The sequence below is a fragment of the Rhineura floridana genome, chromosome 22 (assembly GCF_030035675.1).
Source record: "Rhineura floridana isolate rRhiFlo1 chromosome 22, rRhiFlo1.hap2, whole genome shotgun sequence".
Taxonomy (NCBI): domain Eukaryota; kingdom Metazoa; phylum Chordata; class Lepidosauria; order Squamata; family Rhineuridae; genus Rhineura; species Rhineura floridana.
In genome coordinates this window covers 11,367,716-11,386,575 of record NC_084501.1, presented here as the reverse complement: position 1 = coordinate 11,386,575, position 18,860 = coordinate 11,367,716, and the positions used below count along the sequence as shown (strand labels likewise).

Genomic DNA, 18,860 nt, shown 5'->3' with positions numbered 1-18,860 from the left:
ATGAGTGTGGATGAGAATCCAAGATAAAATATTTTTAAACTCCAAAGTCTACATTTGGGTAATAATGCCTTTTATCTGGCCAAAGAAAATGTCACAAAATTGTGTGCAAGAACTCTTCATCGAGCAAGGCGTGGAAAGGAGAAATGTGGCTGCTAGTCTAATGTTGTAGGAGACTCACGAGGGAGATAGAAAGAGGCTTTCAGATGAAGCTGTGTGAAGTGCTATTCAGGGATCAGGTTGCACTGAGGCCTCTTGGGAAGCAGAAACATGCCCAAAGGCTGTTTCCCTCTCTGTAACAATACAAAACCCAGCTCATCCTCACTGAGACTTGATGGAAGCAGGGATGCAGCGATCTGAGAAGTTTGGTTCTCTCGGCTCCTCGTTTTCCTCATCTCAAATTTGGTTCTTTCTGCAGCAATTTGTGATTTAAAAAAATTCTTCAGCATATTAGTGTGAATTTCTCCTAATACATACATTTTGTAGGCGGTTGTGACTAATGTATGAATTTATGCAAGCAATTTATCCTAATATGATGCATTTTTGTATGTTAATTTCACCAATACATTTGTTTTGTGACCACTTCCCCTTAAGACATGCGTTTTATTTGGTTGGGGAACTGCATTGCAAAATTCGGATAAGTGTGAATTTGGAAGGGTGGCTGTATTTCAGTTCTCATCTTGTTTTGGAAAGTGCAGTTTTGATAAATTCAGCTTGAAAAGCAATCTGAATGGAATTTTGTCCCCATCCCTAGATGAAACACACAAGGGGTGTTCACATATTACATTCAAACGTGTGCATGATTATATGTATATACAATAGTTGAGGTGTACAAGTCAGTAAGTGCACACTCCTTCTCACAAACACTGTGCGCACTTGTGTTCAATCAGGGGAATGTGTGAACCAGCCCATAGGTTCTTTTGTAGATGCAGGCACGCCCCTCCTCTTGGCTCCAGGACCTCACCCTAGCTTCAAGGCTGGCACAACAGGAACAACGCCCACCCTCCAGTGTGGCACAAGTGTGGCCCCAGTTTTCCCTTACTCTTAGCAGCCCTCCTCTCCAAATTAATATGTTGGTATGTCACTAGAAGCTAAAGCAGACTGGCTGATATCAATGAACCTAAGTGAGCCATGTCTGTTAACTTCAGCAGGTCTATTCTGAGTAAAACTAGCCTTGGATAGAATCCAATTTTGTGCAATGGTTGAAATGTGGTGTTGGAGGAGAGCTTTGCGGATACCATGGACTGCGAAAAAGACAAATAGTTGGGTGTTAGAACAACTTAAACCAGAACTATCACTAGAAATTAAAATGATGAAACTGAGGTTATCATACTTTGGACACATCATGAGAAGACATGATTCATTAGAAAAGACAATAATACTGGAAAAACAGAAGAGAGTAGAAAAAGAGGAAGGCCAAAGAAGAGATGGCTTGATTCCATAAAGGAAGCCACAGACCTGAACTTACAAGATCTGAACAGAGTGGTTTATGACAGATTCTCTTGGAGGCCACTGATTCATAGGGTCACCATAAGTCATAATCGACTTGAAGGCACATAACAACAACAAATGTTTTAGCCACCGGCTGGCAGTCTTCAAACACACTGAAAACCTCTGAAAATTCAACAGGCTGGGTGATTGCTCTGATCAAATCAGCTCTGCCTGGCAAAGGCTATGCAGGCTTTCAAGTGCCACTGAATTCTTTCTTGGCGGCAACAGGCGCCTGCTCACAGCCATCCCTGAGTTTAGGGACCTTGTTGCCACAGGAGAAGTTGCAAAAGGCAAAAACGGAGCAAGGTTAGGAATGTCAGAAAAGGTCTAGGAAGCTGTCGGCCGATTCAGACCATCAAGCTCAGCATTGGCTACACTAACTGGCAGCAGCTGCCCAAGATTTCAGATAGCCTTCTTTCTCAGTCCTACCTGGAGGCTGACCCTGGGACCTTCTGCTCCACCACTGAGCTATTAACCTCAAAACAGGTCAAGATTCCAGTCCTCATGGTTCTGCATAAAGGGCTGATTTAGAAAGGAAACTGGCTTATATGGAGTGAGTCCATTGGCCATGGGTCCATCTTGCTCTGCATTGTCTAGAGGGACAGGTTGTGGACTTGGCCTTTTGTTCCCCCGAGGGAAGAGGCAGTGGGTGGCATCCTTTGGGGGGAATCATAGAATAGTAGAGTTGGAAGGAGCCTACAAGGCCATCAAGTCCAACCCCCTGCTTAATGCAGGATTCCAAATCAAAACATTCCCGACAGGTGGCTGTCCAGCTGCCTCTTGAATGTCTCCAGGGTTGGAGAGCCCACCACCTCCCCAGGTCATTGGCTCCATTGTCACACCACTATAACAGTTAGGAAGTTTTTCCTGATGTTCCACTGAAATCTGGCTTCCTGCAACTTGAGCCCATTATTCCGTGTCCTACAGTCAGTCAGCAGTACATCCAATATCAAGGAACTGGGACTGTTGCTGAAAATAGGTGCTGTTGGAGGTGTTGGTGGAGAACTGATTGGTTTTTGTGACCCATTAGCTTGGAAGGGATGGGAGAAGCGACAGGCGAGCGAATGACTCGAGAAGGAAGCTGTGGTGGTTGGGGGCCTGCTGTCAAAGCAGGAGGGGCGGAAGCCTCAACCTCCTGGAGAAGCGCAGGATGCCAGACCAGAGCCCGTGTCAGCGCAGAGGGAGGACGGCGGCAGGGAGGAGGATGGAGCTGCACAGAGGGTGGCTGGCGCTCCTCCTCTGGGCTGCTCAGTCCCCAGGTGAGGCAGGAATCCGGGGTGGTGACGGGATGTGGGAGGACGACGGGCGCAGCTTGGAGGAGGAGCACTTGTTTGGCATGCAGGAGGTCCCAGGTCCCATCCCCAACGTCTTGAGGTGGGGCTGGGAATGTCCCCTGCCTGAAACCTGGAGAGCCTCTGCCAGTCTGTGCAGACAATACTGAGCTAGAGGACTGGAGTCTTACTGTATCTTTAAGGCAAGGGCTGCAGTGCAGTGGTTAGAGCATCCACTTCGCCTGCAAAAGGTCCCGCGTTCAATCCCCAGCATGAAACCGCTGCCGATCAGAGTGGGCAATACTGAGCTCAGATGGGCCAAGGGTGTAAGGCAGCTTTCTCTGTCCTTATGATGGGACCCCGAGTGGCTCTTTTGCCCAGGCAGACGGATCCCCTTGGGGTCTGGTGATGTGGATGGTGCATCCCAGGGTCAACAGGATGGTTCTGGATTTTCCAGCTTAACAGCAGCAACGGCTGTTTGAACGAGTGATGCGGGTTTTGTGAAATGTGGAAGTCAAAACTGAATGCAGGTGGAACTTTGCAAAGCTTGCAGCCTCCCTCACAGCAAGGAAGCCTCAAGTATGATAAATAGTGTGCCATTATTATTTTTTTGGGGGGGGGACATAGATATTTTCTCTCACATTTCTCTTTTATAAATAGGCTCGCAAAGTAATCCAGTACAGAATTCTCCCCAGTATCAGGTGAACGGGATCCTGGGAGGATCAATCGTGCTTGCTACAAATATTTCCTCAGCAGAAACAGTGGACACATCTGAATGGGACTTCACATCAAAACCTGGTGTGAGACTCTCGTTTGCTGAGTTCAGAGATGGAAAGCTGGAGTGGCGGAATCCAAGGGACAGATTTGGGCAGAGGCTGGAAATGGCCCGCGGGACCACACTGAGGATCAAAGATCTGGAGATGGAGGACAGTGGAGTATATAGCGTTCGTATGAGGTTTGTTTCAAATCAGATCGAAGATCACACATTCCACCTCACTCTTTATGGTAAGTAATTATTTCATGAACTGAGCACGGGAAAGGATCCGTTTTTCCTATGCAGTGATGGACACCTCGGGGAGCAGGCAGATGACTAGAGCATTTCAAACATTTTCCAACAGAGCCCGTTCCAGAGCCGCAGATTCTCCCCCGAAATGTCTCCAACACCACAGGCAGATGCAACGTGACTCTGCAGTGTCAGTTGCCTGGAGAGGGGGCATTTGACATCTCCTGGAAAAGAGGGAACTTCCCCAGGGACACAGAAGATGGTTCCGACTGGTACCAGCTCTCTGATAACGGCACGACTCTCCACTTGTCCTGGCGGCCTGCCTCCTCGGAGCCCACCTTCACCTGCCTGGTCACCAATCCGGCTGACCAGAAGAGCGTCTCTTTCACCATGAGCCACGTCTGCCAGATCAAGGGTGAGTTGGTTTAGAATCGTTTCTTCAAAGTTGTTAACAAGGAGAAATATCCTGTGGGGTGCGCTGTCTGCAAAATGGGGATGGGGGAATAGCATGAAGTGTGCATAGCGGAACAGCAGGCCTCCCCCCCTGGGTTTTCCATGAGCAGAGTTTCCTTCCTGAAATGCTGGCCCGGTGCCAAAACATTCCCCTGTCTGGGAGTTTTAGAAATAAACCAAAGCTCTGCTATCAAATGCGGCAAAATGTCAGAGTCTAGCTGGCTCTGTGGGCAGCCATAGCAGGAAGCAGATCAGGAGCTCACACACCCCATCCTCAGACCCTGGAGGAAGGGTGCTGGCCCCGAGGTCCACCTTGAGGCCGGCCGGGGCCAGCCCAAGACATTTTGCTGCCTCAGGTGAAGGACAAGATGGCGCCCCCATCTCACGTACAGAAGCTGAACCTTATTTTGAGACTGGTGACCAGCACTGTCTTCCTGAGGGCAGCAGGCTAGCTGAAGGGGTGCAGATTGCCCTCCAATACCTTGCTGCCACCCCACGCCCTCCCCAGCATCTGCTCCCTGGGGTGACTGCCTCACTTTGCCTAATGACAGGGCCGGCCCTGGGGACAGCAGGAAATTTGAGCAGGGCAGGGGATTTGGCCAGATCCTCCCCCTTGACCAGTCTAGGGGCCTTTCGCTGTCTGCCACTTCACTGGGCCAGATGTTGCTGATGTTGGAGCCCCTTCTTCCTTTGCTCCCTGAATGAAGGGGAGGGGTGTAGCTCTGTAGGAAAAGATCCTGGGGAATACCGTAGTTGCAGAATCCATGCCTGTGGGTTGTGGATGGGCGCAGTTAATAGAGAAGGAACAACTTGTGGGGTTTTGCTGATAGCACATCCATAGGAAGCTGCTTTATATCGATTCAGACCCTTGGACCATCGAGCTCAGCATTGTCTACACTGACTGGCAGCAGCTCTCCAAGGTTTCAAGCAGGGAGTCTCTCCCAGCCCCACCTGGAGATGTCACCACTGAGGATTGAACTTCCTGCATTCGACGTAGGTGCTCTATACAGGGCTCTCATCCAGGCTGGCAACTCCCCAAATTTGCCTGATGGTACCTCCCTCTCCAATCCCTCCTCTCTCTCTGCAGGAGAACCCATCCCTCTGCCCTGGGTGAGCCTTAGAGTTATCATCATCATGGTGGGGCTCTTGGTGCAGATTGCAGTTGTCACCTCGGTCAACCTTCTGGGAAGGAAAGAGAGGAACCGAAGCCGCAGCAGATGTTTGGAAGGGACCCACCAGGCCAGATCGGGGGTGAGTTGGTTTAGAACCTGCGGGGGAATCTTTTTTCAAAGTTGTTAACAAGAAGAAATATCCTATGAGGTGCGCTGTCTGCAAATTGGGGGCTGGGGAATAGCATGAAGTGTGCATAGCGGAAAAGCAGGCCTCCCTCCCTGGGTTTTCCGTGAGCAGAGTTTCCGCCCTGAAAAGCTGGCCCGGTGCCCAGACATTCCCCTGTCTGGGAGTTATAGAAATCAGCCAGAGCTCTGCTATCAAAGGCGGGAAGATGTCAGAGACCAGCCATAGTAGGAAGCAAATCAGGGGCACATCACCAAACCCTAGAGCAGTGTTTCCCAAAGTGTGGTACGCGTACCCCTGGTGGTACACAAAAGGGTTTCAAGGGGTACGCGGCCAAATGTTTTTTTTGTACTTTATCATTGGGTTTTAACTGTGTGCGTGTTTTCTTGTAAGAGAAAATACAGTTCTTGTGATTTCTCCAGTTTCTCACACAATCATGTGAGGGAAGATCAATATAATAACAGCGGTTTATCCCGATGTTATTCAACGCGTAGTCTCTTTCGCTCTCAATGCATTCCTTGTCTTTTCAGTTTCTCATAAGACTCGGCTCCCTCTCAATGACTTCTCCCCTTCCCCACATCGTATTTGCGTGAGGTAGGATTCTCTGCGCTTGTGAACATCAAAACAAAAAAACGAAAACGAATTATTGATGTGGAGCCCCATCTTCGTCTTGAGATCACAAATATCGAACCGGATTTCGCCGCACTAATATCTGGTCACAAGCAGTCCCATCCCTCCCACTAAACAGTTGTTTTGTATTGACAATTTTAATACCAAAAAAGTATTACTCTTTATTTCCAGAATGGTTTTTTTTAATAATAGCTGTTTTAATTATTAGTATATGAATTATTTCTATATTTTTGAATATATATTGTTGTTATATAAATATTATTTCTATTATTAAAATGTTTACTACTTACTTCGTATTTATTTTTTTACAAACATTTCATATAAAATTATAGGAATTACGAATGTGATAAAACCTTACCCCTCTCCCGATTATTTTTGTGAAAGTTGGGTATGCCGGTAAAATCAATGTCTCAAAAGGGGTATGCGCATGTTGAAAGTTTGGGAAACACTGCCCTAGAGGAACAGTGCTGTCTCCCAAGGTCCACCTTGGGGCCAGCCCAAGACATTTGGCTGCCTTAGGTGAAGAACAAGACGGCGCCCCCATCTCACGTACAGAAGCTGAACCTCATTTTGCCTTATGGGCAACCTTTCATGCCAGTGATGGGCAGAGCAATTAATGCAGATGTTACCCTTGTGCGGTAGGCTACTTTCTACACACACTTGCGCACTCCCCCAGTGTCCTCCATCAGGAATGGGGCATGGTGGAGCAAGGTGCAAAAGACGCTCTAAGGAAGATTCATGGCTAACTTGCAGAAACTGGCAGGGTGTGTTGCTCAGAAAGCATTTGCGTGCCTTTGAGATGCACACTCAGGTCAGGATCCAGGCATTGGCCAGACCTCGAAAAGCCTCCTGGAAGGAGCATAATTGCAGCTAGATTTGGATCTTGTTATCTCCAAGAGATGTTATCTCCTGAGGCTTGCAGGGTTACAGATACAGCCAGAGGAGGCGTCTTTAACCAGCAGCTGCTCAGAGCGTGTGGGAGGCCCCAGAAGTGGTGCAAGGCACACTTTCCTCTTGCGCCAATCTCAGAGGTGGCAATGGCAGAGCAGGAGCAGCACTGCCCCCTGCTGGCACAGAACAAGTTTCCTTTTTGTGGTTTTGGTCGTTTCATTTTCCAGTCTAGTCCTCCCCTCCAACATACTGTATTTTTACTTTTCAGCCAGCAGGTGGCAGGCTTGAAGTTCCTGTTTGGAAAAAGACTTGTCATTTCTGAAAGAAAGACCCTTTTGTGGATGTTTTTCACCCCAGGGGAAGAATAAAGTCAATTTTGTGCTATTGCTGAATGTATAGTGCATGTTTTGCCCATTATACTTTAGATTTATTTTTAGGGTCTGATATTATTCATATTTCATCAGCTGATCATTTTTTATTTTATCTTTACAGGCTTTCCCAGGATTAGTTGACTCGTGGGTTTCTCTTTTGAGAATTGTTTTATGTTTTTGCTTGCTGCATTTTTCATTGTTGTTGTATGCCACTGTGGCGTTGTTTAGTGTTTTAGAAATATTCCCAATAAATTATAATAAATAAATGAATGGATGAATTTAGACACTGCTTTTTTCAGCCCAAATGGGTGCCTTTTATCTTTGTGAGCTGCCCAGGGAACAATTCTATTGGGCACCTAATATAAATTCCATAAATGCACAAATAAATAAACACCTTCCTTATTGGGAGTGCAACAAAGGACAGGGTTTTCCAGTGGTGGCGCCCCAGTGATGGAATGTCCTTCCAAAAGAGGTGCATCGTCATTAGATGTTCTGCTGGGACTTGGGGCCTGCCGGGAAGGCCAAGGTGAGCCGCCGCCCCTCCTTGCTAAAGTGGTATTTGCAGGGAAGTCTAGCACTAGTGCTGAAGTGGGAGGGATACCTGTGCCCCAGATGACTGCCATTCATACCATATCCCTGAGAGATGGGAACTTCAGGTTCAGGTGCCTGGAGAGGGGGCATTTGACATCTCCTGGAAAAGCGGAAACCCACTCAGGGACACAGAATATGGTTCCGACTGGTACAAGCTCTCTGATAACGGCACGGCTCTCCACTTGTCCTGGCGGCCTGCCTCCTCGGAGTCCACCTTCACCTGCCTGGTCACCAATCCGGCTGACCAGAAAAGCACCTCCTTCAACATGCTCAGCATCTGCCAAATGGAAAGTGAGCAATCGTCCATTTGTTTTTGGGTTTTTAAAAACCTCAAAGTATATAAAATACTATGTAAAGTCAGCAATTTTTGCTACCCCTTTCACTTTCCTCATTTTGCATTAGTTGGGGTGCTGCATATCCAACACAACCCTTTAAACCACTATATTAAGCTTTCAAAATTAGCCTTCTCATGGGGTCACTGAAACTGAACTTTGAATTCCAACTTTGAGAATTTTGAATTCAGGTTTTGGGAAATCTGGACAAATGTTTAAAGTGGTGTGTATGTACATATCAGTCCTAGGTAGCTTGCAGTCTAAATTCAAACAAAAGGCTAATAAGCAAAGCCTAAAATTTGATTTCAGAAGACAACAGAGAATAACAGGGAAGGAATTAGAAGCGGGGGGGGGATAGGGAAGATTGCTGCAGAAGGCATGACAGGTGAAGCCTGGAGGGTTTTCTTATCTGGTTTCCCCCTTTTATTTAATTTAACAACATTTATATATCACTAATTTGGGCAAAAAGACCTCTTAGTTTACAAAAAGAGCAATCTGAAATATTCATCAAAAAATACCAGTAGAAGCAAACCTTAAAAACAAATTACATACATTTATAAAGTAAAAACAAAATCAATAATTTTAAAAACAACGATACTTAACTAAAATCACGTGCTGCAATTGCATGCTCTCGTGGTTTAAAATTCTCTGGTGATTTTTATGCTAAAACGCCAGGATAATCTCTTTTTTACTCCACGTCTGTGCCCCCTATTCCCACCCAAAAACTTGAGCAGAGGGTCTAGTATCTTCTTTCCCAAACTCCCCCCCAAGGGAATGTTTTAGCAGAAAAAACGGCGGGAAAAGAGTTCCCCAGCTGTTCATTGGCAATGATCAGAGGTCTCCAACGGCCTCTGATATGTTATTGTTTCATTGCACCTGCCATAATCCAGGCGGCTCCTTTCATCCTGATAACGGCTTTAAAATCATAAAGAAACAGCCTGTCTGCCCTCCTGCCCTCCATCAAGCCTAGTGAATCAGGGACATGCCTTCTAAATTAGACAAAGTTCCTGATTAAATCCTGTCTGTTAGGGAGATAGGCAAGCCTAGTAGTCATTTACACCCCAATAGCCATATTTCCCTGCACCCAGAGGGGAATGTCTACCATCTTCCTCAGCCTCCCAAAATGTGTCACACAAAATTCCTGACAAATGTGACTCGGTCTGCGGTTAGTAGCAAAAGTCCAGGGTCCTGGGGCGTCACAGACCCCTTACCTTTTTGGGGAGCAGGGTCCCAATGTCTCCAGCATCCTACAAGCCAATCGACATGAAAGGGGAGTGTGTGAGCCACTGAGAAGAGTCTTCTCACATGCTTCCTTTCCTGCTGATTGCAGCCAATCAGAGTGAATGGAGGTGAGTCAGCCACTGAGAAGACTCTTTTCAGTAGCTAACGCTTTCCCCTTTCATGCCGATTGGCTCCTGGGGGCGTCTGTTGATGTGGAAGAAGGCATTGACAAGGATCTCATTCTCAACACAGCAGCAGCAAAAGGTGGGAGGGAGTGGCTGTGACTGTCATGAAGGGACTCTGCACTTCTGAATGTGCTACTGCACTACTGATCAGCAGGAAACAGCCAGCAGTCAGTCAAGAGACCGTGGGTCCTAAACCCTTAAAAATGGACGGTTGCAAAATTTGCCCCTCTTTGGACCCCCACCCGCCTTGCAAGTGATTCCAGAAGCTGTCAGTCAGCACCAGAGGATGACCATTGCGAGTAAGTTTTGCAATGTTAGTTTGGATCAGTGTGAGATTATTCTTTTTGGTATAGTGTCTTATTTCCATTTTGAGCTGCATGTTTGCCGTTTCTTCCCCTCTTCCTTATTGCATGTACTCTTTCTGAAAAAACTGCTGAATTCAATTTCTGGGCTGAGCTGGTTTCTGAACATGCTCAAGCCTGTTGCCCTCCCATCTTGGGTTAGGCCGCTTGGAGGCTAGGCTATTTATTAAAGTGCATGGGAGAGCAGGAGGGTAGAATGCCTGAAGTTGCCAAGGCGCAGACTTGGGATTTATTTATTCATTTTATTTATTATTTGATTTATATCCCACCCTTCGTCCCAGCAGGAAAATTCCGCTGGCTGTTCCCCTACTCCCAAGGACACCACCCTAAAGGCAGTGGGAATCCTGCACCCTTGCCCTAGGTGACACATAAGTGGGTGGTGGCAACCAGGAGAGAGGATCAGTCCCCTGGGGCTACGAGGCTACCCTACAGGGTTGTCGCTGGAGCAGGGGACCACTTTACATGGATCTCTGAAAGGCTGCTCATATTACAAAAATACCCAGAGATGGAACTGGCCCAGCAAGTGTGCAACAGGGCAGATTTTTCCAGAATGTGCAAAACATTCAACTCCGTCTCTACTTCCTAGACCCGGCTCTGGTTTTGTCTCCCAAGCACGTGTTTTTGGACAAGCCATCATTGCAATATATATTTTTATTGAGTTTATCCTGCCTTTCCTCCAGAAGGGGCGCAGGGTGGCAATGTTCTCTCTTGAACCAGCGAGGAGGGCCTTCATTTGCCAGCCAACATTACCCAGAAGAATATTTGGGGGGATTATGACGCTCAGGTTTTGAAAGCGTCTTGGTAAAATAACGGAACTGTGCTTGTACAAAATTTTGCTCTCTGATGTCACTTTGGGTAGTTATTTTGTCTTGCACTCCGTGGTGCAGAGTGGTAAGCGCCGGTAACGCAGCCGAAGCTCTGCTCACAGCTGGAGTTCAATTCCAACAGAAGGAGGAAGTCGAATCTCCAGTAAAAGGGGTCGAGGTCCACTCAGCCTTCCATCCATCCGTGGTCAGTAAAATGAGTACCCGGCATATGCTGGGGGGGGTAAAGAAAGGCCGGGGAAGGAACTGGCAGTCCCACCCCATATATACGGTCTGCCTAGTAAACGACGCAAGACGTCACCCTAAGAGTCGGAAACGACTCGCACTACAAGTGCGGGGACACCTTTACCTATTTTTTAAGAGAAAAATCAGCACAACAAATTGCATTGTCTTCCCCCACATTAACTTCATAAAATAATGCAAATAATCTCAAACTGCAAAATTGCATGTAGACGTTTGAGAAAGCATCCAGATTTGTTGCGGGATGTGATATGAAGCAAAAGTCGCTGCTTGCTATCTTTATTGGAGTCCCAGCACGGCTGCATTATGGAGATGTCCCCATGCAAGGGCATGAGAAGAATCCTGCTGGGCCTGGATCCGACTAAAGGTCCATGTTGTCGAGCATTCAGCCTCCACCCAGCCCATTCCAACTCTGACTGGCCAGTGGCTCTGCAGGGTCTCAAGGCAGAGAAGGGCCTCCCAACCCTGTTCTACCTGAGATCCTTTAGCTGGGACTATGACCACAGAGATCTTCATTCCAATACCTGCTCAGCTGAACAAATCACTGTCACTCAGCCTGACCTACCTCACAGGGCTGTTGCAAGGAGGAAAGTGTTCTGTTACTCCTATGTATGCTGCCCAGAGTTCCTTGTAGGAATGACAGGATCTGGATTAAGAACTGGGTCCAGTGATATATTAAAGGCAAACATTTGGAAATGTGTGCGCTTTCTCCTCTTTTTTACATAGGTTATTTTGGTCTGGGTATTCCACAGGGAGGGGCTGTGCAGGTCACTAGAGCCTCATCTTCTGGTGACGGGAGAAATTATCCAGCCACCCCCTCCAGCTCCAGAGATTTTTGGAGACATGGCCCACTTGTACTCCAAGACCATCTTTGCCACCCAATGGTCTAGGAACTTCCTAAAGACATAAAAGTACCATAGCTCAGTGGTAGGGCATCCGGTTTGCACACAGAATGGCCTAGGATGAATCTCTGGCATCTGCAAGAATGTCCCCTGCCTGAAACCCTGAAGAGCTGCTGTGTAGACAAGGCTGAGCTGGATGGACTCCAGTGACGTGGCTCAGTATAAAGGTGCCTGGATGACTGGGTGACCCAAAGCCCTTCCTTGGCCCCCTTCTCAGAAACAGAAGATGCCGGCTGTTATCTTAGTTGTGTTATAAACATTGACAGTGGTCGGAGTTCTCTTCCTGCCCTCTGAACATCAGAGAGCCCGAGGTGTGAAAAGGCAGGCCAGCAACCAACGTCTAGAAAAGTTTGCATCCCGTTCTGAAATTTATCTGACCACATCTTCTCGCCTTCCACTGGTCTCTTGCGCTGCGTGGGTGAAGTTTGTTCATTGGGCAACTCTTGGAGTCTGGCTGGCAGTTTCTCAGGGCTGAAGAACATTGGCCGGGTTCTCGCATAAAAAAGTGTGGCCTGGCTTGTGAGTGGCAGAACACTGCCCGCTGTCCATCGTCCCACTTGGGTCCCTAAATCACCCTTGAGAGTGGGCCGTTGCAAAATAGGCCTTTACGCCTCTTGATTTCCCCGACCTGCAACGGATGCCTGGAGCTGCCGGCGCTAGAGGTGACCATTCAGAGTATGCTTTGCAGTGTTACCTTAGTTTAAGATCAGTCAGACCAATATTCTGGTGTCATGTTTTATTTGCATTTTGAGCTGCATACTTGCTATTTCTTCCCTTATAGTCAGTGCTTGTTTGGTAAAAAAAAATGAGGTGCCAGTACTCATACATTGGTGAAAATGCTGTGGTGGCACTCAGCCATGGGCAGCCCCAAAAGAAGTGATGGTGCTTCGTACAGGTGAGTACCACCATAGAAAAAGTCCTGCGTATCTTCTTTTTCAATATATTGCTGAATTAGATTCCTGGGCTGGACTGATTTCTGAACATGCTCAAGGGCTGGTTGGCCTTTCATGTGGCTTAGGCTATGCTATTGGTTGGGGGAGCAGAGGGGAGATAGGCTGAATCTGCCAAGCTGGAGACTTGGGATCCAGCTGGCTGTTCTCCTATTCCCAAGGAGGCCACCTTGAGGCAGTTAGAATCCTGCAATCTTGCCCTAGGCGGGTGGTGGCAGTCGAGAGAGAGGATGGGTTCCCTAGCGCTACTAGGCTACCCTACCGGGTTGGCGCTGAAGAGGGAGACTCCCCTGTAGCTTCTCCTGCTTCACATCCACACAGGAACATGTGGATGAAGAATCGGCTAAGGACTGCAAACATCTCTCCCAAGGGGAAGAGCTACTGAAAGGTCAGGCCCTGCAAGCCTTCTTAATCCATCCGATGACGTTGATACTTTGCAGAGAACTATCTGCCATAGTTCAGCGGGCAGGTCCCACTGGGAGCTGTCCAGGGTCCTGATCAGCCTCACCTTGGCTTTCCCGGCAGGCCCCAAGTCCCAGCAGAACATCTAATGACGATGCACCTCTTTTGGAAGGACATTCCATCACTGGGGCGCCACCACTGGAAAACCCTGTCCTTTGTTGCACTCCCAATAAGGAAGGTGTTTATTTATTTGTGCATTTATGGAATTTATATTAGCTGCCCAATAGAATTGTTCCCTGGGCAGCTCACAAAGATAAAAGGCACCCATTTGGGCTGAAAAAAGCAGTGTCTAAATTCATCCATTCATTTATTTATTATAATTTATTGGGAATATTTCTAAAACACTAAACAACGCCACAGTGGCATACAACAACAATGAAAAATGCAGCAAGCAAAAACATAAAACAATTCTCAAAAGAGAAACCCACGAGTCAACTAATCCTGGGAAAGCCTGTAAAGATAAAATAAAAAATGATCAGCTGATGAAATATGAATAATATCAGACCCTAAAAATAAATCTAAAGTATAATGGGCAAAACATGCACTATACATTCAGCAATAGCACAAAATTGACTTTATTCTTCCCCTGGGGTGAAAAACATCCACAAAAGGGTCTTTCTTTCAGAAATGACAAGTCTTTTTCCAAACAGGAACTTCAAGCCTGCCACCTGCTGGCTGAAAAGTAAAAATACAGTATGTTGGAGGGGAGGACTAGACTGGAAAATGAAACGACCAAAACCACAAAAAGGAAACTTGTTCTGTGCCAGCAGGGGGCAGTGCTGCTCCTGCTCTGCCATTGCCACCTCTGAGATTGGCGCAAGAGGAAAGTGTGCCTTGCACCACTTCTGGGGCCTCCCACACGCTCTGAGCAGCTGCTGGTTAAAGACGCCTCCTCTGGCTGTATCTGTAACCCTGCAAGCCTCAGGAGATAACATCTCTTGGAGATAACAAGATCCAAATCTAGCTGCAATTATGCTCCTTCCAGGAGGCTTTTCGAGGTCTGGCCAATGCCTGGATCCTGACCTGAGTGTGCATCTCAAAGGCACGCAAATGCTTTCTGAGCAACACACCCTGCCAGTTTCTGCAAGTTAGCCATGAATCTTCCTTAGAGCGTCTTTTGCACCTTGCTCCACCATGCCCCATTCCTGATGGAGGACACTGGGGGAGTGCGCAAGTGTGTGTAGAAAGTAGCCTACCGCACAAGGGTAACATCTGCATTAATTGCTCTGCCCATCACTGGCATGAAAGGTTGCCCATAAGGCAAAATGAGGTTCAGCTTCTGTACGTGAGATGGGGGCGCCGTCTTGTTCTTCACCTAAGGCAGCCAAATGTCTTGGGCTGGCCCCAAGGTGGACCTTGGGAGACAGCACTGTTCCTCTAGGGCAGTGTTTCCCAAACTTTCAACATGCGCATACCCCTTTTGAGACATTGATTTTACCGGCATACCCAACTTTCACAAAAATAATCGGGAGAGGGGTAAGGTTTTATCACATTCGTAATTCCTATAATTTTATATGAAATGTTTGTAAAAAAATAAATACGAAGTAAGTAGTAAACATTTTAATAATAGAAATAATATTTATATAACAACAATATATATTCAAAAATATAGAAATAATTCATATACTAATAATTAAAACAGCTATTATTAAAAAAAACCATTCTGGAAATAAAGAGTAATACTTTTTTGGTATTAAAATTGTCAATACAAAACAACTGTTTAGTGGGAGGGATGGGACTGCTTGTGACCAGATATTAGTGCGGCGAAATCCGGTTCGATATTTGTGATCTCAAGACGAAGATGGGGCTCCACATCAATAATTCGTTTTCGTTTTTTTGTTTTGATGTTCACAAGCGCAGAGAATCCTACCTCACGCAAATACGATGTGGGGAAGGGGAGAAGTCATTGAGAGGGAGCCGAGTCTTATGAGAAACTGAAAAGACAAGGAATGCATTGAGAGCGAAAGAGACTACACGTTGAATAACATCGGGATAAACCGCTGTTATTATATTGATCTTCCCTCACATGATTGTGTGAGAAACTGGAGAAATCACAAGAACTGTATTTTCTCTTACAAGAAAACACGCACACAGCTAAAACCCAATGATAAAGTACAAAAAAAACATTTGGCCGCGTACCCCTTGAAACCTTTTTGTGTACCACCAGGGGTACGCGTACCACACTTTGGGAAACACTGCTCTAGGGTTTGGTGATGTGCCCCTGATTTGCTTCCTACTATGGCTGGTCTCTGACATCTTCCCGCCTTTGATAGCAGAGCTCTGGCTGATTTCTATAACTCCCAGACAGGGGAATGTCTGGGCACCGGGCCAGCTTTTCAGGGCGGAAACTCTGCTCACGGAAAACCCAGGGAGGGAGGCCTGCTTTTCCGCTATGCACACTTCATGCTATTCCCCAGCCCCCAATTTGCAGACAGCGCACCTCATAGGATATTTCTTCTTGTTAACAACTTTGAAAAAAGATTCCCCCGCAGGTTCTAAACCAACTCACCCCCGATCTGGCCTGGTGGGTCCCTTCCAAACATCTGCTGCGGCTTCGGTTCCTCTCTTTCCTTCCCAGAAGGTTGACCGAGGTGACAACTGCAATCTGCACCAAGAGCCCCACCATGATGATGATAACTCAAAGGCTCACCCAGGGCAGAGGGATGGGTTCTCCTGCAGAGAGAGAGGAGGGATTGGAGAGGGAGGTACCATCAGGCAAATTTGGGGAGTTGCCAGCCTGGATGAGAGCCCTGTATAGAGCACCTACGTTGAATGCAGGAAGTTCAATCCTCAGTGGTGACATCTCCAGGTGGGGCTGGGAGAGACTTCCTGCTTGAAACCTTGGAGAGCTGCTGCCAGTCAGTGTAGACAATGCTGAGCTCGATGGTCCAAGGGTCTGAATCGATATAAAGCAGCTTCCTATGGATGTGCTATCAGCAAAACCCCACAAGTTGTTCCTTCTCTATTAACTGCACCCATCCACAACCCACAGGCATGGATTCTGCAACTACGGTATTCCCCAGGATCTTTTCCTACAGAGCTACACCCCTCCCCTTCATTCAGGGAGCAAAGGAAGAAGGGGCTCCAACATCAGCAACATCTGGCCCAGTGAAGTGGCAGACAGCGAAAGGCCCCTAGACTGGTCAAGGGGGAGGATCTGGCCAAATCCCCTGCCCTGCTCAAATTTCCTGCTGTCCCCAGGGCCGGCCCTGTCATTAGGCAAAGTGAGGCAGTCACCCCAGCGAGCAGATGCTGGGGAGTCAACAGCTTCCTAGACCTTTTCTGACATTCCTAACCTTGTTCCATTCTTGCCTTTTGCAACATCTCCTGTGGCAACGAGGTCCCCAAACACAGGGATGGCTGTGAGCAGGCACCTGATACCACCAAGAGGGAATTTGGCGCCACTTGAAAGACCAGATAGCTGAGAGGCACTAATTATGTTTTCCCCCTGAGATATGCACAAAGCATGATTTTTTTCTATTTTCTCCTTTTTTTTATTATGAGACGTTTAGCATTAGCTAAGCTGCCTTATTCCAAGTCAGACCTTTGGACTGCCTAGCTCAGTCTTGCCTCAATGAACTTTGCAGTGGTCTCGGACAGGGAATCGCTCCCAGCCCCTCTCAGAGATGGCGGGGACTGAACCATGACACCTCATGTATGCAAAGCAGGTGATGCGCCACTGATGTTTTCCAATGTGCTTGAAGACTGCCACCTGGTGGCTAAAGCAAACCAATACATTAATTTGGAGAGGAGGGCTTCTAAGAGTCAGGGAAAACTGGGGTCACACTTGTGCCACACTGGAGAGTGGGCTTGTTGTTGGCAAAATTCTCAATAATAATAATAAAATTTTATTTGTTAGTCGCCTATCTGTCCGAATTAACGGACACTCTAGGTGACTTACAGCAGCAACAAAATACAATACACAATACAATAAAATACAACCACATTCATCAATTAAAACTAACATCAAAAACATCAGTTAATACATTACAAACTAATCTAGTTCGAAGTTCCTGTAGGCCTGCCTGAATATATATTTCTTATAACTGATTGATAGAAGGAAACGAAGAATTGAGTTAATGAACAGCCCATGTACCAGTTCATACCTTAGAATATAATATACAAAACGTATACTCACCACGGAAGCCACTGAAGAAGACTAATTGTTGAAGTGTCTGGCTATGGTGCTTTCTATGGGCACTTATTTGTGTACATTGTTTAAAAGTTGCCCTTGGTTTCCACACTGATATTGCCTTGATTATATTATATATTCTGTATTTTATTGGGTTTGGGCACTGATCTTTTTCCATATTTTTGGCCATCTTTTCATTACTATATGAGAATACTTATAAGGATTTTATATTGATTGTTTATAGATATATTAAATTTTTGATATTATTTTATAATAATGCTTTTTATGCCTGTACCTTAATTTTGTTTTGGAGCTTTGCTCCTGTTGTGAAAGAGGTACGGCCATCTTTGTTCATCTTCTTCACCTGGGGTTGAGTCTCCCTGACAAATATGCATCTGCCAGACTTGTGCTTATCCTGGGGGACAGGGGCAGATATTAGTCAATGCAACAGACTACATAATGTGTCTTATGTTAGGCTCCGTAGATACTGCCTCCAGGGTGCCAGTGGAGGAGGAGAGCTCTCTTCCATGCCAGCGCTCAGTGTACTCAAGGGAGGACCCCATCAGATTTGAGGAGATCCAGGTGAGAGAAAGGGATGGTATAACACTGGGGAGCACTGAATATGCTTGGGAAGCACTTAACACTTACAAAATTATTATTAAAGATGCTGTTGTTTAAAAAACAGAAATTACAAACAGGTGACAGTAATGAGCCGCACCTCCACCTACGCCCTAACCAACCCACTGCAACTAGCAGATTTAAGGCATAATAAGCTTCTGTGATCTAGAATCTAGTTCATCATTTGCGTGATGCAGTACCCTCAGTCGAGTTAGAGCTTAAATGTATGCAAAATGCATGAATGCATTAGATGTGTTTTTCATAATTGAATTGCCACAGACCTTTCACATTTCATTGGCATTAAACTCCAGCTTTCCACTCACTCTTTCTCTTTACATTTTGCGTGTATATATTAATTGTGTGCGTGGGCCCCAAGATTCACCTTCAGCATCCGGAGAATCACTTTTGTCTTTTAAAAAAGAAAGTGCCTAGTCCTTGTGACTTTCAATGCAGACTTGAAAGTGTGTGAGCAACGCCTTGTGAAATCGTTGAAGTGGATGCGCATCGGGGGCACTGAGCGGGATTTAGAAAGTTAAAGCACGGGACTTTCGAGACCTGCATGTGTCACAAGAACATATGTTCCTTGTCCTGCACTAATGACTACCGGAAGCACAATATGCTATGCAGGGCTGGTGTCA

General features: G+C 46.6%; 1 protein-coding gene across 1 annotated transcript; it reads left to right on the top strand.

Moving 5' to 3' along the window:
• Positions 1-2,655: 2,655 nt before the first annotated feature.
• Positions 2,656-7,626, top strand: LOC133374718 (SLAM family member 9-like). Its single transcript, XM_061605912.1, has 6 exons — positions 2,656-2,747; positions 3,420-3,764; positions 3,878-4,177; positions 5,303-5,466; positions 6,042-6,105; positions 7,525-7,626. Exons 1-5 carry the CDS (start codon positions 2,693-2,695, stop codon positions 6,102-6,104), a joined length of 927 nt encoding a protein of 308 aa, XP_061461896.1. The 5' UTR covers positions 2,656-2,692; the 3' UTR covers position 6,105; positions 7,525-7,626.
• The last annotated feature ends 11,234 nt before the right edge of the window (positions 7,627-18,860 follow it).